This window comes from Cervus elaphus, chromosome 19 (assembly GCF_910594005.1).
Source record: "Cervus elaphus chromosome 19, mCerEla1.1, whole genome shotgun sequence".
Classification (NCBI taxonomy): domain Eukaryota; kingdom Metazoa; phylum Chordata; class Mammalia; order Artiodactyla; family Cervidae; genus Cervus; species Cervus elaphus.
The window spans coordinates 6441316-6466106 of record NC_057833.1 but is presented as its reverse complement, the minus strand read 5'-3'; the positions used below and the strand labels follow the sequence as shown (position 1 = coordinate 6466106).

General features: G+C 38.1%; 1 protein-coding gene across 32 annotated transcripts in view; it reads right to left on the bottom strand.

Annotated features, from left to right (window-relative positions):
- The window catches only part of MBNL1 (muscleblind like splicing regulator 1), a 210027-nt gene that overhangs the window by 150537 nt on the left and 34699 nt on the right, over positions 1 to 24791 (bottom strand). For 12 of the 32 annotated variants that reach the window (XM_043873707.1, XM_043873703.1, XM_043873715.1 and 9 more), the window contains exon 2: positions 1983 to 2964. The exons of 6 other annotated variants lie outside the window; for them this stretch is intronic. In XM_043873707.1, coding sequence (XP_043729642.1) covers positions 1983 to 2156 — 174 coding nt within the window. In that variant the 5' untranslated portion in view covers positions 2157 to 2964. Of the gene's footprint in view, positions 1 to 1982; positions 2965 to 3137; positions 3456 to 3477; positions 3502 to 24791 lie in introns of those variants that run through there. 14 more of the 32 variants (XM_043873718.1, XM_043873736.1, XM_043873725.1 and 11 more) reach the window with 7 other exon arrangements.

The following is a 24791-nucleotide window of genomic DNA, read 5'->3' as shown; positions in this document are numbered from 1 at the left end:
AAATTTCAGATTCTCTTAGAAAGAACAAAGAGTATGGACAACGTTTGCACTGATTAGCTGCTACAACCAGTTCATTTCAAAAGTAAATTTAAAATCTTAAAATTGTTTTTTAAAAAAGTCCTTGATGTGGCAGTTGAATCTTGTTAACCACACAGCATGTCATTAAGCAATGCTGCTGCTTTGCTCAAAGGGGGACTGTTCTGTGGCCACAAGTGAGCAGCAACTAAAAAAATATTTTGAGAGGGGAAAATAGCAACTGAATTTTAATGTTTCACAATGTTTCCAAATGCCGTGGAGGCAGGTCTTCTGTGAAACCACTCAATGTCACAGCTAAGTTTAATGTCCTTCGTTTTTCAGCTACCAGTGCACCATCAACTGTCTATGGGATTAAAAATTGGATTTACTAGTAATTGGGTCAAAACAGGGTTACTTACGGACAAAGCTGGTTATTGACAAGCATAATTAGCCTTTTGCCCCTCATTTTATGGGTCCCAGTCTCTAATTACACCTAAATTCAGTCGGCAGAATTTAGGATGACACGGTACAACTACTGTGTGCCCTTCATGGATGCCTTTCAAAAGAAGAGGGAAAAAAACGCCCAGGGGTAATTTATAACTTTTGTTTACTGATCTTTAGAACTATGTCATTAAGAACAACCTAACATTATATTTTTCCCGTTGTTAATGCTTTCTTTCATATTCTACTTTGAAGATAATATCCTTGAGTCTTTGGTGAAAACTTTAGCAAAGTGAGGAGCACAAACTAGACCAAGAAGCAATTTACTGAAATAGTAAACTCACACCTTAACTCGTAACACTGGGGTGAGATGTGAGTTAACTTATGTGTTAAATAGTTCAGTTAATTCTCCCCTATAGTATGAAAGAAAAATGTTTATAGCACTTTTTTTTTTGCATCAGACAACATATGTCTATGAAACCTTCACTTCTATATATTTGTCAAAATGATAGCAACCTCCTTCTCAAAGGTTCAGAATTACACCTGCATATTAATATTCAAAGGTGATTTAATTAAACCAAGTATGTACAGAGTACCTAGGAATCTTCACATTTGCAGTCTTGACCTTACACATCAAAATAAAGACATGTATGCTATCTTTTAAAAGACTCACTTTCAAACTTGAAACCTGAAATACAAATCCAATGATATTTTTGAATGTCAAAATATACTAAAGCTAGTATTACGGTACCCACAATAGCTAACTGTTTACAGCCCGGCTGATGCTGTTACAAATAAAAAATAATAATAATCAGGAGCCAACAGAAAATAAACTGCTAAATCACTTCACATTCGAATTTTAGAAACAAAAAGTCCAATTAATAATAGTACTTTTTATAGAGTTTCCACTGATTTATAAAACTCACATTCAACGAAGTTTATGCCTCTGATAGTATACTATAAGAGCAATTCAGAACCTTACTTCTAGTTACATTTTTCACAAATGCATTGCTTCTGGCCTTAAAATAATATGCTCATATAATAAAAAGGAAATCCATAATGTCAAAATATTAATATAAAAAGTCTACCCAAGTTTAGCTGACAAAATCTGCTTTTCTTTTACAACTGTACAGCACGTTTTCAAACAAGCAAAAACAAACCATCCCCATCTAGCCACTGCTGTAGCCTCATATACAGTCTACGCTTATGCTGACACATACATTTACTATTTCTCTAGACTGACTTAGCCATTACTAAGTAAAAGTATGCTGACACTTTCTGCTCTAGAAAAAAAAAGAAAATCACAGCATTAAAAGACAGATAAAAGTTATCATAACAAAGTTTGGCCAGACTTGGCTCTATTGCTTCTCAATAAAGCCCCCCACCCCAACATCATAGATAGGAACACACCGTATAACTAAAACTATTAACAAAGCAATCCATAATTCCAAACTCAGTGGACTGCATGTCCATATCCCCTTTATTCAATTATTGCGTATCCTTAAAATAATATAATATTTACTCACTTTCAATGAATCAAAGCAGGCGATTACTCGTCCATTTTCAACTTGGCAGCTTTTCGAAGGATGTGCAAATTTACATTCCGTGTCTGGCCGTGAGCAAGTCCCCCTTTGGAACTCTCTACATACTTCCAGTGTTAGCCATTTTGTGTCCCGAATTGGTGTGACACTAACAGCCATGTTTAGATTTTACAGGTAGTTAAAATTTTCAGTGAAACCAACAAACCCAACCCCCCTCAAAAAAAAAAAAAAGTAACAACCAAAAAAAAAAGTGAACTGATAAAACTGTAAAATGATGAAAATGTCCCCTTCAAAATACTTTTCCCCCACTCCCTGCTTTAAAAGTACATGGAAAATTGTGTTCTCAATATCAAGGAAAAGATCTCCCACTAGAAATTCACAGCATGAAACTGTTAATTCAAAGAGGTTTTGGTTTTTAGAGAAATACTAGGATCGTAAGTAGATGAACGTTTAAAAGTAGGGCCTCGAATCAGCCTTGTGCTCTAGTAACCCCTTCCCAGTGCCAATTTGGAGCCCAAAATGCAAGCATGAAAACGTGGCAGACCCTCTGACACCGAATTTCCAAGCTGCTTTCAGCAAAGTTGTCTGAAAGGGAATCTCCTCACAGCTGAATTTGCAATGGAGTTTGGTGGTGCAATCGGTATTGATTAGTTTGGCATAGACAGATGCAGCAGTTTAGAGCAAAATCGAGAAAATGATTTTGTTTTTCCTCCTTGATTTCCTGGCAGAAGATATCTTACTTTTTCAGCAAACTTTTCTTTTAAAACTAAAGCAGCCTAGGGCAGTGCCAGATACTCAGAGCTTTTCTCTTGATTATAAGTAGAAATGGGGGCGTCTGGGCTAGAGGTGGAGGGTGGATGCACTGTCGTCACAGTCTAGCTGGCAGCAAGCAAGGCAAAAGCAGAGACTGCTCTAGAAGCGGTTCCAAGCAGCAGAGACGTCAGGAAAGGCACTTCTTAGTACCAACCTGTAGAAAAAAGAGATAGGTTAAGATTTACTAAGTAGCTCTTCACTGATGTCCTAAGACAGTATCACAACCTTGCCATGTGCTACCAGACTAAGTCATATTCAAGCCAGCCTCCCTCTCTCTCCCTCTCTCTCTCTCTCTCACACACACACACACACACACACACTACTTACAGTGAGGCATATTGCAGCCAGCCATCGTAGATTTATTAAAAAAAGGGGCCGTTTCCCCTTGTGAAGCAATGCATGATAGAGAGATAACCAATCACAGACAGTGTTGCAGCAATATTCTGGGCAGAAAGCCAATAGTGTGGGTTGTCTTATGAAAGGTCGCGCCTGTCAGACGTTCATTACTATGCTATAAGCACAGAAAATGTCCATCAGATGTGACTTATTCCACTGCAAGAGGACGAGCATGTGGGTTTTGAATTTACCCAACATGCAGTTAGTGGACTAAACCATGTTAGTTTCAAAACAGCTTCCCAAACAAGTCCAAGCACTTGAAGATCATTACCAGGAAATAAAAAGCAAGGTTTAAAAACTGCAGCCGACTTCCAAGCTGCTTTCCCTCCGGCTCTGGGCAGGGACAGGCACTGAACAGCCTGCTCCTGCTGTCCCGACACGTGAATAAAAAAGGAAAGGGGTGTTTACAAATGGTACATTCTCCTGACCTATCCAATTCACTTCCTTCTCCAGCCTAAGTCCTGCCCCTCCACTGAAAGTGGCACTCCTACTGTAAAACTATTCCATTCAGCCCGCAGACACTTTGTCAATATATCACAGGCAGGCGAGATATGAACAAAAGCATCCTTTATTTGAGCATTTTTTAAGCAGAAGCTGAGGTCATGTGGGGGAAATAAGGAGGGCAGTGTTGTCAGTGTGTCTGGCAAATCTGAAGTCAACCTCAAGGGAGAGAGTGATTCCATCGCAGAAACATTAAATAGTAAGTGAGCAGTTTGATTTGGGCAGTACGATGCATTTCAGAGGTACAAATGAAGCCAGGGGGTGGGGGTGAGGGGGTGAGGGACCCCCTATGGCCTAAAGATCTCGTAACTGGGCACCACAAGACTGCTCCCTATATACAGCAGGGCATTTCTGCTTTTAACAACTTACTTTCAATCAGAATGGGAAAACTTTCCCAAAAATGCTTAGTAGTTACAGAACAGCATACATATTATTTTTTCCCTTTTGAATGCTACCAAAGGAAACAAGGCTTCAAAAACTCTAGAAGTTTCACACTCCAAAGAGGCAATAACAGTATAATAAACAGTATCTGATTACTTCTTCCAGGGCCAAAAATGGCCAACGGGCATGTAACATATTTATAACTTGGAAATTAGAACACAGAATATGAATATATATACACATACATATAGATAAAACATGTATACTTAGCAGAATTTTTTTTTGATTTAAGATTAACACTGTCATTTTTAACATTATTTTTTTAGAAACTACCAGATACTAGGTTTATAAAATATTGTAAAGGCCACAACTTTTGAGAAAGATTTAAAAAAAAAAAAAAAAACTCATACTGATGCTCCAGAAGTATTTTTTGTTTTCAAAAAATTTTCTAGTCCTATTCCTGGTTCCGTAAAAACAAAGCCAAGTTAGCACCAACTCTAAGACTTCTTCACCTTCCTTAATACTTGCTCTGCATTCAAAGCTTCTTGACTCCATCATGCTGTGAGTATGTGCCACATCTGTGGTCAACATCTCTTTTGTCCTTCTCTCTGCAACCACGGCCTCCATTTCTCTGGGGTCCTGCTCAGTCCTGTCCAACTCTTTGGGACCACACAGACTGTGGCCCACCAGGCTCCTCTGTCCACCTAATTATCCTGGTAAGAGTACTGGAGTGGGTTGCCATTTCCTCCTCCAGAGGATCTTCCCAACCCAGAAATAGAATCCGTCTGCTGCATTGGCAGGCGGATTCTTTGCCACTAAGCCACCTGGGAAGCCTATCCACATGTCACTTCCTCCAAGACGCTATCAGGATGTCACTTCCTTCATCCCCACCCACCCAAATAGTAACACTGCCTCCTCCCAATTACCTCTGCGCCCCAGTCAGTGTCTGATTGGCATTTATATGACTGACCCATGAGAAGACATGTTCCCAAGGCCAGAAACAGCCTCACACATCTTAGTAACCTTAAGTGTCTGGTTTAGGGATGGAAAACAGATGGAGCCCCATAACTTTGGTAAATTAAATGATCAATTTCTATGTCAGAACTGGCATTAGCACAAAAATACAGAAACACACGCAGGAACACACCCCTATAAACACACATGAACATGCATAAACACAAACTTGAAAAAACACACACACCCATTACTACCTCCGTAAGTTACTGTGTTCTAGGGCCACTCAGGTTTCCCATTGCCTAGGAATCCTCGCCTCCGCCTGGACCACCCCCTCTGACACTCCAGCTTTTCTAAAATTTCCTCACTATCAAGTCCCTCCTCCTTTGGGTTCTTCTCACTATCAACAATGGATACGATCTTACATGTCACAGATATTTCATCATAAAAATAGTAGCTCTCGGGCATGAACTCTATCTCACCTTCCTACCACCCATCTTTAAACTATCTTTTTGTATCTTTCTTCTTAGTCTCCCAGTTTTCTCTTCTACTGCCCAAGGTTAAACTGCTACCTTGACCGGCTCCTTCTTAAATCCGCTTCCTCTCTAAATTCCTGATATATATATTCCTGCTTTTCCTCTTAGCTCTTAAAAGTGCTAAAAGAGCTCTAAAATGGAAGGGGTGGCATGGCGGGAAGAAGGGGACCTTGCCGAGTTATATGTCACCTCCCTGATGTTCCTAATCCATCATTCCCAAAAGTCTGAAGAGTCACCTACATGTGCTGTTTTTCTTGCTTCCTCCTCTTCCATTCACTTTAAAAAAAAAAAAAAAAAGTATCGGTGTGACCTGCACAACTATTGCCTTACTGCTCAGCGGCCTCATCAATGCTCCCATCAAAGCCAAATCTAAAGACTGCACAGTCCTTGGCGTTACTTGACCTCTTAACAGCATGCTGCACAACCCCCTCTTTCTCCCTTCCCCTTGTTTTAAGCTGACACATTTTATCTTTTTTGGCCTCTCCCAGCCCTGCACCTCTACCTTCCCAGGGAGAGAGGGACTGTGGGTTCTTAGCATACACCATACAGGTGGGAGCCTCTGAAACTTATTACATGCTAAACCTTTGGATTGACACATACTTCCTCATCCCTTCTTCTTGTCTAAACTGCTACTCAAATATATCCTTCTCTAAAAAGGCTATGCTAACTCTGCTAAACATTCTACCCCCTCACAATATTCTCGGTACTTTGTATCTCTTGGAACTTTTGTCCCCAAGGTTATAAATTCCACAACAATAGGGTGTTTATCGCCACTTTTTTTTTTTAACCCAGTCCCTGGAACATAATGTTTCTTAAATGTTTAAGACAAAAATAATTTTCTTCAACCTATTAGAAATACACATGTTTATGAGGACATGTGTCCAACCCCCAGGAAAATTGCATCATGATCTCTGAGATCCAAACAATGAGGAAAAACAACGGAGTGGGACACAGAGGAATAACCTCACTGCTTGGAGGTTATGTCTAAATACAATGACAAAATTCATTTCTAGCGTTGTTTTCCCCTTCTACCATGTTACAGACTTAGTAATACTCAAGCAACAAAATATACCTTAATTACTGAAATGCTTACAAATGGCTGTTCCGATTATATTTTCTGTAGCAGAGCAGTTCTTTTAAGTCAAAAAGTATTACTGCAAAAGTACAGCTCTGTATTTTTAAGCTGAAAACACTATTATAAAATGTATTAGTCAAGGTGATAATCAAAATATTTACAATTAGCCGGACATGGACAAGTGAGTGATCAGAGGGTACACTGACTTTTATGAAATACTCCATCTACACCTGATAATATGTGTTTCTGCCTTTGACACAGGGCGCTGGGGGTAACGAACTCATATTTTATCTGAAAAAAAGGTATTTGAGTAAACTGCTAATATCAGAATGCTATCTTGTAATCTTTTTATTTATTCAAACATAATTTCAAGGAAGACCAGAAATCTTCATAACTTTAACAAATTAAGATTTTATAAGATTTGGATCAATACTTCAGTGGTAATGGATTTTTTGTTCTATAGATAGAGATACTATTTAAATGTGTATGGGTATTGTGCAGATTGTAGGAAATCTTGCAAATGTATCACCCTAAAAATATGTATTGTTTGCAAATAATTATTGAAAGAAGCACTGCTACTGTAAACGTATTAGCTAACAGGTAAACTGCTTCTGAGGTAAATTTTTGACGGATATTTCAATATATTACAAACTTCCCTGAACAAAAACAAAGAAATGGAGAATTTAACTGTTTTAAGTGAGAATCAAATTTTAATAGGTTTTTATGGTAAGAGCCTTCTTTTACCTAGTGATCAAATTCAAAATACTAAAACTGGAGAGTTCCTTACATCATGTGACACATTCTATTGATACAAACAAGCATATTCCTCCCAAGAACCAAGATCAGTATTTCCTTAAGTGATATTAGAACTCACATGTATTTTCTACTTTAAGTTAAATAGAAAGGAAAGAATAAAATATAAAGACAGAAGAAAAGAAACCAAAAATAGATTAAAGAATAAAAAGAAAAAACCTGAGGAATTACAGATAATTACTCTTATGGCAATTGATATATACTAGCAGTAAACTAGGAGAAGGAAATGGCAGCCCACTCCAGTGTTCTTGCCTGGAGAATCCCAGGGACAGGGGAGCCTGGTGGGCTGCCGTCTATGGGGTCGCACAGAGTCGGACACGACTGAAGCGACTTAGCAGCCGCAGCAGCACTAAACTAACAGTGGATTTGCTCCTTGGAAGAAAAGCTATGACCAACCTAGACAGCATATTAAAAGGCAGAGACATAACTTTGCCAACAAAGGTTCATCTAGTCAAAGCTATGGTTTTTCCAGTAGTCATGTATGGATGTGAGAGTTGGATCATAAAGAAAGCTGAGCGCCAAAGAATTGATAATTTGGAACTGTGGTTCAAAAAGAAGATTCCTGAGAGTCCCTCGGACTGCAAGGAGATCCAACCGGTCCATCCTAAAGGAAACCAGTCCTGAATATTCATTGGAAGGACTGATGCTGAAGCTGAAACTCCAATACTTTGGCCATCTGATGCGAAGAACTGACTCACTGGAAAAGACTCTGATGCTGGGAAAGATTGAAGGTGGGAGGAGAAGGGGACGACAGGGGATGAGATGGTTGGATGGCATCACTGATTCAATGGACATGGGTTTGAGTAAGCTCTGGGAGTTGGTGATGGACAGGGAAGCCTGGCGTGCTGCAGTCCATGGGGTGGCAAAGAGTCGGACACGACTGAGCAACTGAACTGAACTGAACAGTGGATTATTACATGTGTGTGCCCAATGGTGTCTGACTCTTTGTGTCCCCATGGACTGCAGCCCACCAGGCTCCTCTGTTCATGGGATTTTCCAGGCAAGAAAACTAGAGTGGGTTGCCGTTTCCTACTACTGGAGATCTTCCCAATTCAGGAATCAAACTCGAGTCTCCCGAGACTCCTGCAATGACAAGCAGATTCTTACCTCAGTGCCGCCTGGGAAGCCCTAACAGTGAATACATTCATACAGACATCTATCTAAGGGCTGCATACACTGTGTAATACAGGACAAACAGACACAAGCGATAAGACTAAAATTCTGTTTTGGAGAACCCGTTGGCCTCTATGAGCAAGGTGAAACTTCCTAGTCACAAATGCTCACTAACCATTTCAATTCTTCTGGACCAAATATAGGCAGATTGGTTCTACATGCCAGAGTAGTTAGCTGGGAATTTGGGGGAATTTTTTCATAAGTTTTCATTTTGAAATGTTACATATTGAGGAAGTTAACTTAGTAATTTTTTGAGATTTCTTTTTTTTTTTTAAACTTACTAAGAAATCTTCAAGCTAACTGGAAGAGATGGCCGACTTTGCTGAGTGTGTTTGGAGCTGATGAGAAGAAGAGCCTTGTCCAAAACTGTAACTTCTCCCTCTGGCTCACTGGTGTGGACAAGTCCGCAACTAGCAATGCATCACTTCAGTAAACTAAGTTAGCTCACAGCACAATTTTGCCTATGGCTTGTCCCAAATATTAACAGAGATTTTGGTAAACAAATAACTAACTAAGCACTTCTGGAGGCTATATAGCTATTTCTCTACTCACAAGGGACTAAATAGAGTAACAAAGTCATTTATTACATGGGAAAAACTGTGTTCTGAATGGGTTAATGCAATCTTCACCAATATTCAACTTCGTATAACAAAAAGCTAAGATCAGTGTTTCTCAGTGAGGGGGAAGCACCCTGGTGGTAGCACCCATGCTGATTTTCAGTGATGCAGAAACAACGTAATTTTAACAGATGCATCAGAATGCTCAAACAAGCTCATCAAAGCATGTGGATGTGTAACTTAGGAAGAGGCTAAAGTATAACAAAAAGAACTTAAGGAATAATCGTAATCATACTGGCAAAAATCATAAAGAATATATGCAAATGACTGAAGTTTTAGAAAAACTGCTGAGAAAAAACATAATTCTCAACCACAAATCCTCTGGAATGGCACAGCAGTTGGCAATGTGGCCTACTGGTCTGATGCTCTGCATTGTTTTGGGTGACAAGTTGCTTACAAGGAAAGGAAGATTATGTTTACCAACTCAAACAAGTAATCTAAAACTATCAAATCATTCCTTTAAGATGCCGATAAGGTTTGCTTCCCTAATCATCCAGTGGTCTCTTACTGGAAGGATATTGAAGGAAGTCAGTTAGGTGATATATTATTGCTAAAGATTAGAATTTTCACTAAACGTGAAAGTTTAGTTGCTTGCTTTTGGAATTCTAATCTTTAGCAATAATGTATCACCTAACTGACTTCCTTCAAAATCCTTCCAGTAAGAGACCACTGGATGATTAGGGAAGCAATTTTCACGTTAGAAAATGACTACTGTCCCTTTAAGGATTTATATTTCAGACAAAAATGAAACAGGAAGCCTCTATGCAGACAGTGATTAAAAAGTGAATTTTGAAATGATTCCCATAAAAGGCAAAATTATAAAACTTAAAAAGGTATTAGAAGATAAATATCAAGACGTCTTGCTGCATTTTGTAGCCTGAGCCAGAAGTTTCGTACCTAAATGTGCCCTCATCCAGTCCCCACAGCAGAGTTGATCTGCCTAGAAGCTTTTTCGGCCCACTGTCAAAAGTACGCAAACCTCTCTTGCTATTACACCAGTGCAGACTTCCAGCCCCTTATCCTGCTTTATTCTTCCTCACAACACTTGTTAGTATTTGGCATAATACTATGTACCTATTTCACTATCTGCTTATCATCTAGTTTTTCCAGTAAAATGTAAGCTCTGTGACAGCAGGCAGATGCCAGCCAGTTTCTTCACCAAACAGCCACCACCAGCAAAGCACAAGGGCCAGACTAAGCCAACAGTCAGCATTTGTGGCATGATAGTATTTTTCTTAGTACATCTGAACACTAGGTTACAAATATTTGCTACAAGTTATAATGCCTTGTTTAAACAATAGATACACAGCTTAAAACACTGATATGTCACCTTTATAGCTGAAGGAAATCAGGATCAAAGACTACTTATTAGAAAGAAAGCATAAGGAAAGGAGGCTAATTAACATAAAACCATTTTTATACTTCCTTAATTGGGAAGTTGATGGAAGCCTTTTTAATCCACAAAATAATTTGAAATAGATACACATGGTTTTGCAAATTTTTAACATGTAAATAATTATCAGTGCATTTCTGACAGAATCAGTCCTCAGTTCTGGCTAAGGAAGGAAAATTTGCTTTTTTTTTTTTTTGAAGATTCCAAACAGGCAGTCTTTTAACATTTCCCTCTATTCTACAAGGAAGTATAACAACACTATGAATGCTACTTTATCATTCTTTGAGATAAAATACTAATTCTATTTAGTGTTTTATTTACTCTATATATTACCAAAAAGATGAAGTTATCTTGTTAGCCTTAGGTAGTCATTTCTGATCCACCCATGTCATTTAATATTTCAAAATAATAACTAGGAAGTCAGAACACAAGACTACAGTAAAATCAACAGTGTTGATACGTGTGCAATGCACTAAGAGACAGAAAAAACAATCTAACTATTCTGGCAGTTTTCAGGAAGAATGGTTCATTAACCCAACTGAAATCTACAAATGTGAAAGAAGCATGACAAAACTCTGAACATTAAATGCAATGTGACACATTAGCAAAACCATCATTACGGACTTTGATTTTAAAGTTTACTTTTATGAGTTATATTTTATTTGCCATAGTAACTAGGGGTCAAAATCTTAACTTTCCATCTGAAAAATATCACCTTCTGACCAATATAACCGAGCTTCTTATTGAGGCTGGTGATATCTTCATCTAAAACATGTTTCAATATGATCTTTATCACTTGAGGAATGGCAGCAAAGTCACCCATGCTTCCCTAACAACAGTATCATATAACTCACAAATAAGGAGGAAGTTGATTAATGGGAGACTTAAGGAAATATTCCCATAGAACCCTGTACATCAGTGAAAATTTCCTGCATGTGAACCTCTTTGCCCCAATGTTCAACTTTCCTTACAAGCCAGAAATCATTCTCACAGCCAGTAGTCATTAAAAGATTTTCCGTAGTTAACCTATGCCCATTTTCCATTTGAGTAGGTCCAATCGAGCTAAATTATAAAATCAATATGTGAAGAAATGACAAAAACAATTGAAAAAAAAATCTGGCCAAAATATAAAGCATACCTCTATTAGGATGAAATAATCATAGCTATCACACTTCCCAACCCAGGGATGGAACCTACATCTCCTGTATCTCCTGCACTGACAAGTGAATTCTTTCCCACTCTACCACCCGCGAAGCCCACTATCAAGTCTATCTGAGCACACTAACCTGATCTTAGCAGACGATTTAGAATGTCACCTAGTAAGCTCACCCTGGGAAAACTTACTAGCTTATTTCTATTGAAGACTGCCCCAAATCTGTTGCTTAATTATTAATCATTATGAGAAAAATATGCAAAATCTATGTTACCAGTTAAATAAAGAGGGTGGCACTAGTGGTAAAGATGCTGCCTGCCAATGTAGGAGACCCAAGAGACAGTGGGTTCAATCCCTGGGTGGGGAAGATCCCCAAAGGAGAAAATGGCAACCCACTCCAGTACTCTTGCCTGGAAAATCCCATGGACAGAGGAGCCTGGCAGGCTACAGTCCATGGGGCTGCAAAGAGTCAGACACAACTGAGCACACATTTCTTCAACTTCAAAAAGATCTACAAATAATTATTCTTCATAAGATAATGAATGATATCAAACATGAACATAGGATGCTATTACTTGAATGCATCCTAATTAAATGAATTAATGGACTTCTGATGACAAAACACAATACATACACATCCCCCTTTTTCCATTTAATCAGTAAAAATCCCCATCACATGAAAAATGCATCTTTTATTGCAAACTTTACAAATACTCAAGCCACAAAGGTACCACACAGTTTAACATTATAATCCTAGGGATATTTCTACTGATTTATAGATTTGATCTTAAAGATTACCTTTTGAACAAATAATCTCAAACATTTAATAATATACCAATGTCAACTGAATTTATTCCTAAAAATGATAAAATATTAGAATTTCAGTTTAATTTGAGCTTTCCTAAAAAAAAAAAAATCACAAATTCACATATGCTCACATGCATTTAAGAACTATGCTTTCCCTGACTAACAGTGAATCAAGACCCAGTTGTTTTTCCCTGGTTTAAAAAAGAGGAAGATATGTTTCAAAACAAAGACATGCATTAATAACTCAAATTTTCACTTCAGTGTAGCTGTATCTTCTAGGGAACGTTCCACATAACACAGATACTAAACTAGGTCTCAGATGCTGAACAACAAACGATGCTAATATTACTGCAACTGCTCTCCAGGACAGCCAGAGCTTCAGAATGTATTTTGCAGAAGCCTAACATTTCAACAGGCAGCTCCACAGTGGTAACAGGGAGGTATATTTTGTTGGTGCCTACTTCAACATTTATTAATTACAAGGCTTCACTTACAAAAAAGAAAAACACTGAGAGGTTCTGCAAGGCTTAGAAATATAAGACTACCTGGATAAAAGGAGAAAATTTGTCTCCCTGATAACTAAATTTATATTTGTACATAAATCATTTACCACACTTTTGTGCCATAACTCTAATTCCTTAAATTTCTAACATACTTAAGAACTGAAATCTCATTACTTGCGCAATGCAGATCTAGAATCATGAGTCATTCATTCAGAGGAACTTTGCAGACACACACCAAAATGCATGTCCCATGAAGTTCATGTTCAGAAAAAGGCAAAAAATTAGACAGTGAAAATAAAGAACTCTCAAATTAGAAATGTAAAGGCTCAGAAGCAAATTACAAGTTAAATAAACAGTTTATCTAAATTTTGAGTTTTTCTCCCTCTATACCTAGACTATCATCTACATCATTTCAAAGTCAAAAAATTAACAATTTATGCTCTTAACTATGGTTCCGCCTTGTTTAGTGATCTAGAAGCATGGGTATAAATACTAAGTTGCTCAGCTGTGTCCAACTCTTTGCGATCCCATGGACTGCAGCCCACCAGGCTCTTCCATCCATGGGATTATCCCAACAAGAATACTGGAGTGGGCTGCCATTTCCTCCTCTAATGGGTATAAATGATAGGCTATTACCCAGAAGAGATAGTAACATATAAGTTCAAATGACAGACAGAAATCTCTGGCAAGTAATTTATATGAATCACATACACTGCCTGCAAGCGAAGTCCCTTCACTCATGTCTGACTCTGCGACCCTATGGACTACTGCCCGCCAGGCTCCCCTGTCGGACGGGATTCTTCAGGCAAAAATACTGGAGTAGGTTGCCACGCCCTCCTCCAGGGAATCTTTCCAACCCAGGGATCAAACCCTTGTCTCTTATGTCTCCTGCACTGGCCAAGTGCATTCTTTACCACTAGCAGCACCTGGGAAGTTCTCACATATATTAACTCCATATATTTTTCTATTTGTTTTTGGTTTTAGACATTGCTAAATGAATGGATTTTCACTGTCAGTAAATTTAAATCATATAGAAGGGGTTATTGAGAATTTCCCATCTTTCTATTGCCAAATCAAACCCCCTCCAACCCCAAGCGTAACCGCTATTATTAGTATGGTGTGTTCAGTCCTTTTTCTATGTATTATCACACACAAACACACATCTACACATACAACACACATACAAAGTTTAAATATTTTTTTAATTTTTTTTACAGTAATGGTGGAAACATACTAAGCATATTATCCTTAGGCTTGCTTTCTACAAAATATGTTAATGACCTTTCCTTATCAATAGAGATAGATTCACATAAATATTTTTTAACAATTATGTATTATTTTACTATATATCCATTTCTATACTAGTGGTCACCTAAATAAATGCCAATTTTTCATTATTTTAAGCAATACTGCAATTATACATACAAAACTATGCTTACATTTGAGTGGTACGTCCCTGGTGGCTCAGACGGTAAAGCGTCTGCCTAATGCGGGAGACCTGGGTTCAATCCCTGGGTCGGGAAGATCTCCTGGAGAAGGAAATGGCAACCCACTCCAGTACTCTTGCCTGGAAAATTCCATGGATGGAGGAGCCTGGTAGGCTACAGTCCGTGGGGTCGCAAAGAGTTGGACACGACTGAGCGACTTCAATGTCAATGTCAATAATATAAATACTTTGGACATAAAGTATATGCAAATATCAATTTTTAACTAAACATCAAACTTATTCTAAGAAAACATTTATCATTACATACTTCTACCAGCAATTAATAACATGCCTTTCTACATTTATTAAATCTATGTAAGGCCCTAAAAAAGATACTATCCTTCAAACCATATTGTAAATTTCTATTGTAAGAAAGGAGTAAAATGTATATCTTTTTCCTATATAGAACTTAAAGCCTTGTCTTTGTGTTTTGCAAAATATTTTCACTTGTTAGCACTTACATGGCAGTTAATCGATGGAAACCCTTGTAAAATCAGTTGTTCAACTCCTGTTATTTCAAAATAAACCATCTCAATGCTAAGACAATTACTATATTTATATTTTGCAATTATTTGCCAAAGAACAGGGGCCAGAGGTTTGAATAAATGTTTGAGTTGACAGAGTATCAAAACGAATATATAGCTTACCATTCTTTGCTTCTTAATAAAAACAAAACATGTAGTTAACACTCTATGGGACATGTTATATTAGGAAAATCTCTGACAGCACAATGTCATATGATTAAGGGAATGCTTTTTTTGCATGTTATTTCTATAAATGTCAGAAAATATCCTGCTTCCCCCCCTTCTTTTCTAGATACTAATTGACTAAAGGAAATAGTTTCTGACAAGTGCTATAAATAATGCAAGGCGTTATCAAACTAGCTAAGGCACAATAGAACTCTGGTGAACTCATGTAGGCCCAGACACACTTCCCTGTGTGGTAATTTCTCCTGAGGCCAGAGGGCCTCTTGCCCTGGACTGGAGTGTTCTGAAGTGGAAGGCATTATTTCCAGTCTAAAAAACTAAGGTAGGTATGGACTCTTGTATGATTTTGCGAAAGGGCATGTGTCCCATTAAAATACAAAACACTCTCCCCTCATTTTACCCTCCTCATACTCTTTCTCGGTTATTAAGTAACAGTTCACAGAATAAAGAGGAACCTGAAACTGTATTTTCAAAACACTTAAGATGGTTGGTTGGCAAAATGTGGGCATTTCTAATGCTTCTATTCTCTTTTCAACAATGCGCTTTTACCATGTTGTCGGAGTATAAATACAGTCACAACTTCTCAGGAGATAAGAGCAAGATTCTATTCCTAGGATTTTGTACTTTCCAAAAGAGTATATGTACTGAACACAGTTTAAACAAACTAATATGGCAACTTGAGGTTTGGTTCCTCTGCCAAACAGAAAAAAAAAAAAAGAAAATCCCTTTCTTAAGTATTTTAATCATCCATAAGGTTCTGTGCATTCTAGAAAAGCTGTAACACATGAGGAGATCTGAAAAGCTGACTACATCCCTCTAATGAGACAGTGATTAAAGCTGTATGCGCTTCTACCAGCATCATATGCACTTAAAAACCAATGACCAGCTTTCCATGGCAAATCGCAATGCGTCAGTAGCTGGCTAATAAACTCCAGTAACTGCCAACAGTTTATTAACAGCAACACTTTCTGTTCTGTCTGGGAAATTATAGAGATTCAGGAAGATCCTCGAATTCTCTGTATTGGTCACCCAGGGGTGACTTAAAAACACACATTCCTGGGACCTACTAGTAGGTCTGGACCTACTAGTAGCTAGACCTACTAAAGGTAAAGACCAGTAATCTACATTTTAAGCAAACTCCCCAGGCTACCCTTAATCTCATTAAATTCTGGCAATCATAATCAACTAAAGTTAAAAGACTACTTCCACCAGAGATTGTTTACTGCATTTCTACCCAATAATTTCCCAGAGTATCTGCCCTGAAATGATGGCTTATTTGAGATTTGCTGACATGCTCTTTGATTATATTCTATTAACTTCTTTAGAAAATCGACATGCCTGCAAAATGTTATGCAAAGTTCTGTTATATTCATTTTTTTCAGTGTCATAACTGAAGGTTTATTTTAAAATATTTCGTTATTTTCAGAACATCATTGGCAACTAGAAACTTGTATGCAAAGGTGATTTTATATCAGAGTAAATAAAAGACTTTTATACACAAGCCACAGATGTCTGTCCCTCTCTCAACAGAATGACCTTTGAGGTCACACCACCAAATGGACCAATTTTGTATCATTTCCTTTTAGATTCTGCTTATAAGGGACTGTTACATTCATTTTTTAAAATATTGTTTTAAATCAGGCACCATACATGCCCCTCCACATCATCTAAGATACTACTCATATCATCCTACTATGCGCAAACCTCTTATGTTTCATTTCTGCTCAAGAGTTCACACCATATAAAAGCTACTTAATCTGCAAAAAAATAAAAAGTCCCCCAGTAAATCTGAAAGAGTATATTGAATAAATTCAAAAAAATAATTACCTGGTAATCTTAAAACTTCCCATATCTTTCTATCATTAAAATGTCAAATATGTATGTACATAAACAAATATATACATATATACACAAATATATAAAATGAGACAGTGATATTTAGGCTCCATACAGTAAAATTATTTTGCAAAAAGAAAAAACAATTAACCACTTAATTACTACAATCTGATAAAATTAGTAATAGTATAGATAAATACAAAATAAAATGTATGTATGGGAGTGTAGATATGCATGTATGTATGTATGCATGTGTGTGTGTGTGTGTGTGTATCCGAAGAATAAAGAGAAACTTTATGTAGGAATTAGTCAAATCATGCTCTTCATACATAATTAACACCTGGCTCTTTATTTAAATTCAAGTAAAATCTCTGTATTGAAGTTAACAGAGGGAAAATGACTTAAATAAGACTTTAAGCTTCTTTCAACAAAACTACAAACTGTGTCTCCTCATTAATAACTCCTGGAGAGATTAGCTTCTTGAGAAGTTGGCCTGTGCTACATTGCTTCTTGATTTAATATAATATCTGCAAGATGTTCATCTTGTTCTTTAATAAAAAGTTCTGATTAGAGGAGCCACTTAGAAAAATTTACTTTCCCCCCAGAACTCATACATTCTATTATTACTCAACAACAGCAGATAATATTTGATTCCCTGGTATACAATTTACTTTCATCTAAATTTTGCCATTTGTTCCTCATGACTCTAAAGGATGGCTATATTATCTTGTTCGTTTGTGAACAAATAAATTAAGGTTGGCGTGGTTAGGTGACTGATTCACCCAAGCCTCCTAAGCTAACTGAACGGAACAATCAAGATCCAAAATCAGGGTTCTGATTTAAAACTTAAAATTTCAATCACAACACATGCTGACAATTTAATACCAAACTTCGCAGAAATGTCAACAACCTTAAATACAACAGAAGCCGAAAAGCCCCAGAGAGATTGGGTGTAGAGTCGGGTACGTACAGTGGCCACGACTACGTCCTTAGTGACTTGCTCTGAGAGGTAAGTGAGGGAGCAAGCCCTGTGAGTCTGAAGGAGGTAAGACGGCCCCCTTCACAGAGCCGAGAGAAAAACGCTCTTCTCCTTGTGTGTCCATGGGGTATACACTGGACACTAACACGTACACTTAGAAATGTGGGAATTACACACCACGTCTCATCAGTTTCTTCTTAGGACTGCTAGTAAGTCTTAATCTAGTCATTAACACATTGTTGTTTAGTTGCTAAGTCATGCCCAACTCTTTTGCAGCCCCGTGGACTACAGCCTGCCAGACTCCTCTGTCCATGGGAATTCTCCAGGCAAGAATACTGGAGTGGACTGCCATCCTCTCCTCCCGGCATCTTCCCAACCCGGGAATCGAACCCAGGGCTCCCACATTACAGGCAGATTCTTAACTGTCTGAGCTCCCTGGGAAGCCTAAGGATACTCAAGTTCTCCAGGGGAGCTTCCTGACCCAGGAACTCAACGGAAGTCTCCTGCATTGCAGGTGGATTCTTTACCTCTGAGCCACCGGGGAAGCCCAATTAATACATTACAGGGTTCTAAATACTCAGCAAATGATTGAAAGATGAGTTATTAAGGAAAAGGATCTTTGGGCATGATTTTATTTTCATCTGTCTGCTTTCTGAGCAAGAAGGGCACACCCTTCCTTCAGAGCTTTCGAGGACTTAAAATCTATTAACAGAAACCTTCTGCATAAGGAAAAAGGAAGACTGCTCTGAAAGCAACACAACTGAATACATGCAAAGCAAGTATGCTTACAGGAAGACCGATCTGTATCAGCCACCAAAGAGGGTTTGAAAAGCAGTGAAGGACATGGAATAACTGTCCGAAACACTTCTAAGCAATGCAGAAGCAGAGATTTTTTGACAGATGTTAAAATGGTAGAAAAGCATACTAGAAAGAAAGCCCTGAAGGTCTGAAATGGTGTAAGTGGTACTTCTCTTTACATGTAACCAAGCTGTTCTCTAGTAATTAGTTACCTTATGGAACACGCACAAAAAAGGTAAATATTAAGTTGTTTTCTAATAAGAAAGCCCAAAATCAAAATAACTTTGAAAATTACAATCTCAGCACCACTGCCTCAAAATTATCTCCTTTGACAAAAATTGCAGGTGTCTACTCCTCTAATAGTGCTCTTTTTTAGTTCTCTTTCTTTCTTCTCTTCTATCCTAGGGGAAAAAAAATGTTTTATTTAAAGAAATCCATGGGGAGGGAGGCGGGAGGGGGGATCGGGATGGGGAACACATGTAAATCCATGGCTGATTCATGTCAATGTATGGCAAAAACCAGTACAATATTGTAAAGTAATTAGCCTTCAACTAATAAAAATTAATGAAAAAAATATTAAAAAAATAAAGAAATCCAAATATATCCAACATACACAATAATCTTACTAAATGAATAAATATATTAAGGATAAACAATACATAGGTAAAACAGTATATACACACAGATTATATTAAACAGCTAATGGATGATCCCGTATATGTAGCCTAATCTAGGGGGACTACATGGATGCAACTTTGAAGAGTTTATTGCTTTACTGGGACATAAAATTAATACACAAACAGTTGCAGGTAAGAAAAAAAGTGCTGAGCGATCACAGTAAGGCTTGGTGACCAAAAGAGAGTCAGGGGTGGTTTCCTGATGGATAAGACGTCTGAAACGGGCCTGGAAGGACAGGTTTCATTTGGGTGGACACACAAAGGAATGGCACCCCAGGCTGCAGGAATACAAGGAACAAAGTCAGGGGCCGGGGAAAGCACAGAACAGGGAGGTGGGGGAAACGGCGGCGTGGAGCACCACGTGCAACGGGGCGGCCGGAGATGGTGTTGGAATCCGGGGCTGGAACCAAACCAGCAAGGGCCTTGAAGGCCAGAATGAAGAATTCAGCCTTCATTTCTTAATTATTTGGAATCCATCCATTCCAAGATTTCACTCAAGGGCAGAGTCAGAATATTTAACTAAATATCCTAAGGGCTAAGAATAAGACTGTACATGGGATATAAAGAGATCTTAACAAATAAACTTGGGATTTCTCTACTTCCTAAAGCTTTTGCTTTAGTCTCCAGAAAGCCGAGAGATAAATTCAGTTCTCAATCTCATCTCAAGTACTTGTTTCATTTCTTTTCCTTCTGATTTGTCTTTTTCATAGTCCTATTTGATGTGTGCTTATCATAAGGCAACTAACACCTTTTCTTTTCTTTTTTTTTTTTGATGGAGTACACATTACACATAAATAAAATTGTTTTAACAAATGCCCTGGTATCAGGTAAGGTTGTAGATGCAACACTTAAAAAGATTTACAGAAGAGAAATCAGAACCCTCCCATCAAGTAAAACTTGTTCCTCTGTAAATATTTCAATGAAAAACAGCCACAGCAAATTAGAATACCCAGTTTTTGCAGCTGACAACTATCCTAAAATCTACAACTGTTGGGTTCAGCAACCTATCTTCCTGCCCGGCTGTCCAATTTGACCTTCCATATGAATCAGTGTTTCTACTATGATGCCAAAATGACCTTCTGAAACTTACAAGGCTTCCAAGGCTGCGGATATTTTCAGCTGTATCAGCCCTGGCTGTCACAACATTCTGCATGATATTAAGTGGCAAAACCAGAGCCTCCTGTACTAGCCTGACCTTTTAAACTCTACAATACCTTGCTGCCACTCAAAACTGAGTTTTCCTTTTCTGCTTACTTTGTGATGCTACTTCTCTTGCTTACTTGAAAAGCAGTCATTCTAAGCATAAAATGGCACCTTCCTTCATGAAAATAGAACACTTACTTATACACAGTAAGCCTAACACTGATAGAGGTTTTAAAACAAATATTTACTGCCATCTACAAATAATACCTCTTTAATTACAGAAAAAATTATCTAAATTCCATAAACAAGATTATTTAAATTCTGTGGCAACAAGAAATATAATAATACGTCATTATTTCTGCAATGGCCAATTTGAAATTTGAGAGATGTCTAAATTTTGTAATTGCACTTTTATAATTGCATCTGTTTATGTTAACCATTATGTATTCAATGCCTAGCACAGTGCCTAAAACATAAAAGAATCCAAATTAATATTTAAGTGCATGCTGCAGAATCTGAATGTTTAATTACACTTCATTTATCACAGAACTATTGAACTGAAATATAGGTGCTAATTTTCTTGCCAAAAAATTAGTATATTAGCATAGAATATTTATCTTAAAAAATATGCCCGAGAATTCCTGGTACATGAAGGGAAAATATTTTTAAAATCCATTAATGCCAGGTCATTTACCAACAGAAAATTGTTACTGTGCAAACAGGATAAAGTCTAACACCAGTAGAGGAAAACAGCAATAGAAGTCCATTCACTAAGACAGAAGGACTAAGATTCTTAAGAACAATATCTATCAATTATTTGATCTCAAGCCTTAATAACTATTAGTAATAATACATTTAGATTTACACATGTATATTAGAGTATCTTTTGTTTTGTCTTTGGCATACTGTATTTTCACAAATCCTACTTATAATCAATGCAAAGAACCACACAACAATGTTGTGTGGTTGCTATTGTTCAGTTGCTAAGTCACGCCTGAGTCTTTGCGACCCCATGGACTGCAGCACGCCAGGCTTCCCTGTCCTCCACTATCACCTGGAGTTTGCTCAAGTTCATGTCCATTGAGCTGGTGATCTATATAACTGTCTCATCCTCTGCCACTCTCTTCTTTTGCCTTTAATTAAATATACTTCAGAACAAACTTGGTGACCCTATTGGTGAATGCATCCTCTAGTTTCATGAATTTACTCTGTTGCACTTTCAGCTATAACCTATGGACTACTTACTTCATAGTCCTTTATGGAATATACATGTAAATAGGATATAACATATGTGTCTGTACACATCACACACTCACAGACATATTCTAATTACTCTGCTAGAGATGGGGGAAGTGAGAAAACTTCATCCGAAATCTCCAAGTGAATACCCATTCTCAGTGAAATGTTTATTTTAATGTTGGTAACAGATTTCTATTTTTAAGTGATGGGAGAAATGAACTGAACTACCCTAATGCCTTCAATAATGTAGCTGGCTAAAAAAAAAAAAAATAATGTAGCTGGCTAAATTATAACAGCATTTGCAACACTGTTCTGTGGACTCAAGACACTTCTCAAACTGCGCCACTTCAAGCCATCCACAGGAGCAATTGGCAGAATGCTATGTCATTCAGAAGTGACACCTGAAACTCACAGGTGGTAATGATTTTGAGTCTAAAAGTAGATTTTGCTGATCTTGGCAAGTGCTGGAGCAGAGGGTATTAGGTGTGAGTAGAACGAATACTGAGCAAGCCACCCTGGCAGATTAGGCCATTCGATACTGCCCTCCTTTCCAGGCCAGGGAGACGTCAAAGTGCACTCCCTGGTCTCTGCTGTTCTATGACCACAAGGATACAAAACCCGCCTTTCACATCCTGCCTCCTTCATTAAGTCTCTGCAGAACTAACCCGGGCTGGGCCTCAAGTGCACGCTGCTGTGAGTGCTGTTGACGCCGGTTGTGCCATCTCGATGCAAACAGTCAGACAAACCAACAGCAGAACTGGGTTGACACCTCAGCACACACATACCTCACTACACGGCCCCCGAGCAAATTCTATGACCTGAGCCTTGCTGAGCCTCCGTTTTCTCACCTGTGAACCACAGCCGGCCAGCCGTGCATAAATCTCACCGTGCTGTGTAACAACTTCGTACAGTCACAGAAGTAAATGAGTAAGCGCCTACGGAATAAGAAGCTATTTTCCTAATTATTATAACTGCTTGAAGGTCTGGTCTTTTGTAGTTCTTGTTGTGTTTTCATTATTTTGCAATGGAAGGAGCTTTTCCTTTGGGCCATAAACTTCAGAAAAGCAGAACCCGTATCTCTAATCTCTCTTGAAAATTTCAGCCAAAAATCTTATCATGGAGCTTTTTCGGCAGGGGGCTTTAAATAAATGTGTATGACTGCAAATGAAGAATGGCAAGCCACAGAATAAAAATCCTGGTTTCTAACCTAGAACACAGAACAAATCCTGAAAACAAGTAACAAACACGTCACAGGTGGATGGGGCCTTCTAGAACCCAAGCACAGTTGCACTTTCACCATTTGAGAGTTTGGAAGCTAGCCTACAAAATACAGCTTTATTTTCTGCACATGAAGAAAAGCCAAAGGGAAAAAAGTCTCAATCTAACTAAAACCTTCTGTCACTAAAGTTAAATCAGTTAACACCTAAAGCATATCTCTCTCTTAAGGATTTTTTTTTTTTCTGTTAACATAAAAGCATCAGCCTCTGAAACCTGAAGGTCAATACTGAGTGCCTTCATCTCCTAATCAGGAGTTAGTATGAAGAAGCTTCAGATGAATTAAACGTCCCCACCTTTCTATAAAAATGCCGACAACTGAAATAAATTAATCTCTTCTGTCTGGTCATCTGTCTACCCTACATTTAGGTCATGCTTATTTATCAAATACTTAAACAGAAAGAAAAATACTGAATCATGTAATTTTAACAAATTATGATTTGATTTTTTGTCTTCTCTTTAATATACAAAGCATGTAAAGAGTTAATGTGTCTACTGGATGGTTTTAGGCAAATTCCACACTCTGCCCACAAGCAGCCTATTCTTGGCTCCTCCGTGCCCCCTTTGTTTTGCCCGTACATTACTTGTGAACATTTCCATCACTACACTGAAACTACTCCGAGAAGAGGATATACCTTACTCACGTCTTTATCCTCTGATAGGTGGATCAAGCATGAGAGATGGCACATGTACAGCTACACTCAATAAAATATTTTCTAATATAAGTGCTTTCCTTTGAGGCCAAAAGCAATAGCACACAGTTCTTTCATGTTCCTTTCTCTAAACAATACATAATTTTATTTGGTGTATATTCAAAATAGCTCATGAAGAAAGGAATTTTTTTACCAAGTGACTAGCTCCAAGAGAACAAGTCTTCAATTAATCGTTTATCTTGTTTTGATGTCATAAGTTCTGCCACAGAGGGACAGAGGGCGCAGATTAGTGTGTGAAGATGATGCAACATGAAAACATAAAATGCCCATCTTGTTGTTCAGTCGCTCAGTCATGTCCGACTCTTTGGGACCCCATGGACTGCAGCACACCAGGCTTCCCTGTCCTTCACTATTTCCTGAAGTTTGCTCAAACTCATGTCCATTGAGTCGGCGATGCCATCCAACCATCTCATCCTACCACCCCCTTCTCCTCCGGCCCTCAATCCTTCCCAGCATCAGGGTCTTTTCCAGTGAGTCGGCTCTTCACATCAGGTGGCCAAAGTATTGGAGTTTCAGCTTGATAAACAAATTTAGCATGTACTCTGGAGCTAGGCCTATCACTTCTTGGTGAAAATTTTATGGCATCATGTTACTGGTGTGAAAGTACATTATCTTTGCAAAGCTTCCTCTGGGAGGATCCCAGATGGCCCAAATGCAATGTTATAATGGGTCACACTACTGCATGCCTTTACCATATCTGCTAAAGACAGGAGGCCTGGTGTGTTTTGCTTTGCTTTGTTTTTTATAAACCTAAAAAGCAATGACTACAAACAGTTGGCAAACTCTATGCCATTTGTATTAATAATCCAACGTCAAAGCAAAAGAA